Raw genomic sequence first — 8386 nt, 5'->3', positions numbered from 1 at the left:
GATCATGTTCATAGTTAATGTGCTGAACTACACCTGTGTGAAATCAAGGGGAACTGAACACTAAAATGAACTACAGGTTAGAGTCATATTTAAATGTAATTTCTCATCATTTGATTTCAATTCCTTTTTTTTTACGAAACGGCACAGCCTGAAAGCCTTCTGTGCACTTGACTCCCTCCATTCTGTCCTTTCCTCATCTTCACCCACTCAACCATCTCAACGTGTGGAACTATGTGTCATTCCAATGCCCAGCTGACCCACTGGACAGGGAAAGGGGTCACACAAGAATAGGGCCTCGTTCACCACTTCTGTTTTGTTTTTCTCCCTCTCCCACTTTCTCTTTTTTTCCCCTTGCTCTCTCTCTCTGTCTCACTCTCTCACTTTGGCCCCAGCTGTCCATCAGCCCCCCGCAGTTCTCCCAGCTGTCTCGGCTCTCCGAACGAACAGCCTGACAACAATGCAGGTCACAGGTCGAGAGAAAGAACACACTGCACTTACAATAGACCAGCGGCGCCCGCTAAAACAATCGCTCGCTTTTTCTCCTTCTCTTCTCTCGCCCTGCCAGGGCTGGAAAAGACAAACCTTTGGAATGGTGGATGAGGCAGGGTCCACTTCAAGCAAAGCAGCCTCTGAGGCGCCCGTTCTCATCTTAGTGCCGCTTCCAACAATAAACACACTTTCACACACTGGCTCTCTGGCTTGTCACCCCATCAACCCTCTGTTTGTTCATTTGGAGAGGCATTGCATTGTCCGATATGAGCACAAAGCTTAAGTCAACGATCGTCCTGTACTCCAGTGATATAAAGGTTTGTGGGAAAAGGCAATTTCTTGCATACATTTCAATACAGCTATGTGACACGCTAGAGTTACAGGAACCATTAAAAATACATTCACACTGTAATTCTTTTTGTTCCCTACATCATTAACCCCCTTTTTGTGTGCTTGTTTTGTTTTGTTGATTTCCCCAACCATTTTGGCAATGAAAAGGCTGGGAAAACGCAAGTGAGAGTGAAAGGGGATCCCATGACACAGTCACCTGTTCCACAGCTATGTGTTCCCATGGTTCCACATGCTCCACTGACTCCCATGCCCATCATAACACTAATATTAATCACTAAAACCTCTATTATTATTATTCAACATCACCAAACACAAATTCAGCGGGTTTTTAAAAATTATTTCTTCTTCTTTTTCATTCAAATATAAAAAGTACAAATGATTTTGTTACGTAACATTTGGTAACACTTTATTTTACAGTGTCCTTGTTACACGTTACATGTATAGTTACTATATAACTAAATTGTGCATAATTACATGCAACACCCTAACCTTATAGTAATGTAGTTTATTATTATTACTCAGTCCTTAAATATTTAACATTGTAACACGGACACCTTAAAATAAAGTGTAACCCAACTTTTTTCTAAAATAAATTATGGAATATTGTAGAATATTCAACATTACAGAATCCATTAAGTATGGTAAAACTATTGTAAAAAAATTAATAAAAGCATAACCATTTTTATTAATAATGACGATTTTTATTATATTATTATATATTAATGACAAAATAATCTAACTAAATATTTCATTATAATATTTAAATGGAATGCATTTTTAAATGTCTGGTCTATTGTTAAAATTATAGCATTTTTCATTTTATCATTATGTTTTCTTACATTCTAGAATCTCTAAACTAATATGATCATAATAATGGTAAAAAAATAAAAATAAAGAAACAAAATAGTGTCATATTATATAAGAATATTTATTTTATTAAGTGCGAAACAGGTAAATATTTACAAATGCTTGAGCAAGATTACAAATATTGTGGAGAATGACAAAAATACATTAAACTGAATGATAAATAAATTAGATACTTTATGAGTATTACTGGCAGTGTACCAAAGAACCAATAAAAACAGTGCTGACGAATTGTTTCAAACCATGTACAATTGTCATCAAAATAAATAATAAATACAGTCATAAATAAACGCATTTGTTGTGAAAAATGTAGTGTGCTATTTTTTTTGTCCTTTTCCTTCACTCTTTCATTTGTGTCGTGTTTTGTTTAGTGGCAAATCAGCATCTGGTTGAACAGTGCTGAAGAGACTTAGGTTCTTACTCTCCTTAAGCGTCAAAAATCCTTCCAGTGTTTGTCTACATGTCCATATGATGCACTTTTATGGCACGTGTCCAAAAAAAAGCCATCCTATTTGAGGAAGAGAACAAGTGTATACAGAATACAGATCCCAGAACAATTAAAAATAACACTTAAAATAGTAACAAACTCAGTCGTGACAAAAACGAGAATAAATTAACAAAACAAAAAAATATGCATCTCTTTCTCAGTACTTCAATTGCCACAGGTAGGTTGCGTTTCAGAAACTCTCTCTCAGTGACCGCTATGGTCTCTTAAGGGATCAGACAGGATACATGCAAAGTGTCTCCTTAAATGTGCTGGGCCCCTGGAGGCACACTGAGGAGCAGGAGGCAGAATTGCTGAGCGTCTCTGGTGGTCATATTTGTTTATTCACTGTAAATGCTGCTCATCTGTGATGTCACAATGTGCGAAGGGGCAAACGGCTCGAAAGCCATCTCTAAAGGAAGCTCGTAACGGGAGCCTGGGAATAGAGGGTGACCCTGAGGAACTGGAAGACCGGCCAAAGAGGTGGGTGGGTAAGGGTGTGAGGAGATGTAATGGGTGGCGTGGGCCGGGTGAGGGGTAAAGTTCCTCTCAGCCTCATGAGGAGATGGCTCCTGTTTGAGGGCGAAGTTGCCGCTGATGCTGAGTGGCGGCGTAAGAGGGCCGTCGTAAGGTGGCGTGCCGCTGCTACATTCGTTGGGTGAGGAGTTCTCATAGGCAGTCCCCTTGTAGCCCTTCAGATGAAGCAAGTGTGAGGCCTCCAACGAGCCGTAGGGTGGACTGGGAAGTCCCGGCGAGGGATAGCTAATGGGGTGACCCTGCGGACCACCTGCTCCTGGCACCCCGCACTTTTCATCCATCTTGTTGAGCACCATGGTCGAGGGCCCAAGTTGGAGGCAGCCGGCTACGAGATTGCTGGTAGGTTGAGAAAGCCCCTTGCAAAGCATCTCCATAAAACCATTGCTCTCGGGTGACTGACCGCTGTCCAGAACCTCCGAAAGCGCCCAGATGTAGTTGCGGGCCAGCCGCAGGGTCTCGATTTTGGAGAGCTTCTGGGTCTTTGAGTAACAAGGCATGACTCGCCGCAAGCTTTCCAACGCATCATTGAGCCCATGCATGCGCGAGCGTTCCCTTGCATTGGCCTTGACGCGGCGGGCACGGAATCGTTCTTGTCTGGCTTTGGTCATTTTCTTCTTTTTAGGACCTCTTCGCTTGGGTGCCTTTTCTCCATCAAGACCCATATCTTCATCTTCCTCCTCCTCCTCTTCCTCCATATCCTCACTGCCAAGCTCTTCGCGATTGCTCCTGTGTAGGGCATAGTGACCTATCTCAGGGGTCCTGTCACCATCCTGTGAGCTGAGGTCTTCCTCCATCCATCCCAGAGAGCTTACTAGCTCAGTCACATCCCCTGGTTTTCCATAAGGTTTGGTCATCATTGTGATCTGAGGTCATAGGAGAAAAATGATTAAAAACAATAAAAAATAAATGTACACCTTATTTAGAACTCTATGTGTTTAGATGTTCAGACTATGACTTTTTGACGTGCCCACACGAGTTAAGACCCTCATCATAGAGAGAGCACGATTATTGAGATGATTATTATATAGCTTACAGCTCTACAATTCCATTTCTTCTCTCCGTTTTAATGCTCCATCTAAAAGGACTTTCTGTTTAAACCCTTTGATTTCCGCAGTCATTTTGAGACGCTGTCCAATCTGGGACACGACTGGATTTAGTCCACAGATAAAGCGCTCGGATTTAATTTGTGGGGAGACTGTAAACCGGAATCAACAAACACAGGACCAAGCCACACTAATACTACTAGAACACTTTTGAATTTGATTTGATTGAAAGACATCAGCATTGTCTCTAAATATTTTGTCACAGAATTCTGTCGGCCTCCCGTTGATGAATATTCCGATTCTTAGATTGCGCGCTTCTTAGCGAAATATTTAGATTATAATTGAAGTTAGCCTACATTCTATTGTGACGCTTATAAACATTTGTGGGTTTTGTGCATTCATTTGGCGCGTCATTTATTTATAAGTAGAACACGAAAGTTTGTAATAATGAATAGACCATATGCGGCCCAGATTTCGACTGCATTGATTAAAACTGAAAACTAAAAAATAAATATATAAAGTTGAATTGTTGCCTTAAATTTAATTTAAAATGTGGCAGATGTAGTAAGTTCACTTTCTACGATCACTTTGTATTTAATTACTCATGAATTTGAGATTTGATATCAAGTATGACTGACATAATTATAACAAAATTCCATTTTGTCAAACAGGAGAACTTAATGAAAACATTTTATGATGATTATATGTTGACTGTTTTATAGCCTATTCAATTCTTGTTTATTTACTTGTTTTTGTTTTTTAAATGAGAAATCATCAAATGAATAAACAAATATTATTCCGCCGAATTTGTTTAATATAGCCTAAATCTTGAAATAAATCCTGAAACAAATCTACATTTGATGTCCTACATCTTCAAAAAATAAGAATATACATATATACATATAGCCTGTTTGTATAAATAATTAAAAACAACCGTAACCTACCTGTAAAAGTAGTACCTGGATTTACTTCAATAAAACTTCGACCACTAAAAAGGTGGTCAGAAAGCCAGAACACACTGTCAAAATGTTTAAAAGAAACACTTTTAAAAATATTAAAAACAAAGCTCCAGACGCCCCACTGATAGTTTTTGTATGTCAACAGTCCGTCTGCGCTAGTTCAGATCCGTTAGTTCTCCATTGGTGCTTCAGAGCGCGTCGCATGCCTGACTGAAGCGCACTGACTCCCGGCTTTGACTTTCTAGCGATGCTCACAAGCTCCGCCCACACGCCACCCACTCACCCCTCCAGCTGATCTGAAAGCGCGTGGCGCGCTCGTGGCCAAAAGTTTCACGACTTAAGTGTGTGCATTTATCCCCCGGGCTTTGTGTCTGAGGGTGTTCGCATTTGTGTGCGAGGGAACGATGCAACTTTCCTTGTACATTAACCTTACAAGGTGAGCGGCTCTGCAATTCATATGGGAAGAAGGGAAGAAAGCTGCAAATGTTTCTGACAGCATTCGGTTCAATGACGTTGCGGTTATAGGCTCATTTTGATTTTAATAAATTCATAGGCTATTGCAGGGCATAGAATTTCCTGTCTGGAGATAAGAAAACTTTTCATGAAAAAGCTTTGAATAGGCTTTTTCAACCAAAACAACCAAAAAATAGGCTAGCTATTATTAATATTTCGAAAAATACAAGTCAGCAAAATTTAAATCAGAGTGGTGTAGCCTAATCAACAAGCTATTTTAAACTAGGCCTATTTAACATTGTAAAACAGAGAAGACTAGAGACCACATGAGTGTAGCCTATGACACGTCATTAATAGGCTAATAGAACGTTACTTTGTTATTGTTGATTTGATTATCAACATATTACGTTTACGGGTTATGTAATACACCAGTTGATTTGTAGTGTACTATTCCAAATTGAAAATAGCCTATAATTGGGAATCTATACAAATATCACTCTCTGCTTTTCTTTCGTGACCTAACGTAATTTTCTGCCCCAATAAAACCCGCTCAGTGCTGGATTAATACCCCTGAGCCCTATTTGGTTTATGGCGAGGTCAAACGTTGTTCTTAACTCTAATTACAGTAGTCTAGTGTACAAAGACGCGCGCGCGTCCCAGTAAATGATTGTGACAGCTTGGTGCAGTGTGAGCAGGTGTGTGTGTTGTTCACCCGTTTCATTCATTCGCTCCGTCCGCTCATTAGCGCCCCTCGTCCCACCAAAACATAACGCTCAATAACTGCTGGATTAATCAAGCCCAAACGGTTTTGTTTCGCTAAGATAACTCACTCGACCATGCATTCTGCGCCCGAGGGTGATTTGCCCCCAAAAATACTTCTTTTCTGAAAAGGTTTATTAGCCTACATCAGATGCAACAGATAGCCTAGGCCTACTGGGGATCTTTTAATTCACAAACGTATAATTATGTAGCCTAAAGAATGTGATCATATCATATTTGCAGAACTTTGTCGAGGCAGACCATTTAGATTATCGCGAATGATAACGAGGCAAGAATGACGTAGGCCTATATAGCCTTTTTTAAATATATTGACACGTTTTTAATTTTGAGGTGGATCGTGATGCACCTTTTAAAATACGTTTTGCAACCAAAAATAAAATAAAATAAAATAATCTGATGACAAAAAATATTTAACGTGTTATGTTAACGTGAAACCTGTAGAATTTCCTTCCACCCTGGACGGGGATGAAGCGCAACTTCCGTGGCCTATTCTGTAAAACAGGTTGCATCGCTTCCAGTTAACGTCTTTTGTATGTGCTTCCTTAAATACAGAGATGTTTTACTCCTTCAAATGAGTTACCAAAGCTGATCATAACCGATGTCCATTGCATGTGCAGTTATTTAAAAGTTTTTATGCAATGATGAAATAATCGTAATTTTATTCAAACTTCAAGAAGTAACTTAACGTTCATTGCAAGAAAAGGTAAATGAGATGTTCATATACAAAAATTTAATTCTGTGCACTTTAACCATTTATGGCATTTTGCTCTGTATAGCCTACATAAAGTTTGACTTTATTTAGAAAAATGGGCTACATAGCCCATTATGGTGTTCGTACCACAGTATGGGCTCTATTGTAGTAGTGTGCCATTGACTGTGGGGCTTCAGGTCACACGTGTCCTCACACTGATCCCATTGTATGCACCAAGTGTGCACATCTGTGGCCTAGACAGTGCGCTCACGGTCTCTCTACAAAAAGTTATGATAACACTTAATATTAACTTTCAACATGAATCCAACAGCTCACATTCATATAATTTTAGAGATGAAAAAGTGATTTTTATTTTTATTTATTTTTTACTATTTTTGACAGGTATTCAAAATAATAATTCTTTAAATCTTGGTCTTATTTTCTCACAATTTTTTTTCTCTTAAAAAATTATATATTTTTCAATTGCTACCCACCACACATTTCAGGATAGTTCAACTTTTAAGTCAAACCGGACACTGGTGATTGATAAATGAACAGATGGGCTTAAGTGATGCGTCTGCTACACCAGCGCTCACGCGCCAGTCGCCTGCCTACCATAATCTCTCATGCGACAACACAATCAGCACAATAGGACAATATCCATAGCGCTAGTTCACTCGGGTGACGCTTCTTTCCTCTCACACAAAGGGAGGAAGGCTTCCACTTGGCGGCATAGAAGTGTTGTAAAGATAGAAAATCTATGCACTGATGAAGATGGAAAGCTTTTGCTATGGTAACAGTCAACAATCAATGTCCAATTAATCATGATTAGCCTAACTTAGAAAAAAAATCATAATTAAGTTTTAAAAATGTTTGAATAAGTTTCTGAGAAATTGACGCTCAGACTTTTGGTTTCAGGGGGTCAAAGAAAGGATATTTATTTTGTTTGTTCAGGCATACATTCTGTATCAGGAGTGCTGCTGTCCCATATGAAGCAGGGATCACATGTGTGTCAACAGTATGTGCACCTATAACTGTGTCATGCTTCCCCAAAGATCCCTGCTTCTCCACAACTTTTCCTCCCAGGAGTGTTTCACAACGCTGTGTCACACCTGCAACCTGTATTGGGAATTCCTGCTGACTCCAAACTCTCCTCCCTTGTGTGCTACCGACGGACAGCTAACTTAGGGATCGAGGTCTCCTGCATTTTCTAGTCCACCTCAACCAGAAGTGAACACTATGATCACAAGAGACCATTTGCTCATTTTCACCACCTGACCTTAAAGTTGACGGTTTTATGAAGGCTTTCTTAAGTGTTCATGCGATGGGCCTTCATGGAGAATCTGTGAATGCAGAGCCACGAGACTTGCGGTATACTCAATAGACAACCTCCTGTTGAGATAGTTTAGAGTTCAAATTATATCCAGAAGAACAGCACACAGAACTCCCATGACCCGTTTCATTGTTTGGCGAGGCAGTTCCACTCCCCCAGCAACCTCTGCGGTACCGAGGAATTGCGTTTCTGCAGCAATTTAGAAGATTAAACGAATAAACCATTAGTCTTTTCCAACTGCTTACACACAAAATCTTTTCATGTCACACGATTTTTGAAACCTCTCTCTCAAAGTGCAAAACTACACACCAAATCTCCACAACCATGAGCTATATTTCTCAGCCTTTGACTCAGGTTTCAATTGAATAAAACACTTTTTTCAAAACACTACGCACAATTCTC

General features: G+C 39.7%; 1 protein-coding gene across 1 annotated transcript; it reads right to left on the bottom strand.

The window, feature by feature from the left end:
• Nucleotides 1-1754: 1754 nt before the first annotated feature.
• Nucleotides 1755-4946, bottom strand: neurod4 (neuronal differentiation 4). Its single transcript, XM_079588364.1, has 2 exons — nt 4713-4946; nt 1755-3588 (listed from the first exon to the last, which is right to left on the bottom strand). Exon 2 carries the CDS (start codon nt 3580-3582, stop codon nt 2530-2532), a length of 1053 nt encoding a protein of 350 aa, XP_079444490.1. The 5' UTR covers nt 3583-3588; nt 4713-4946; the 3' UTR covers nt 1755-2529.
• Between the last annotated feature and the right edge of the window lie 3440 nt (nt 4947-8386).

Source organism: Phoxinus phoxinus (genome assembly GCF_949152265.1).
Source record: "Phoxinus phoxinus genome assembly, chromosome: 18".
Lineage (NCBI taxonomy): Eukaryota > Metazoa > Chordata > Actinopteri > Cypriniformes > Leuciscidae > Phoxinus > Phoxinus phoxinus.
The sequence above is the reverse complement of the archived record's forward strand: the minus strand, read 5'-3'. Positions and strand labels throughout refer to the sequence as shown.

What these genes read in the sequence shown, in the direction of transcription:
- neurod4 (XM_079588364.1), bottom strand. Translation starts at nt 3,582, where the DNA reads ATGATGACCAAACCTTATGGAAAACCAGGGGATGTGACTGAGCTAGTA.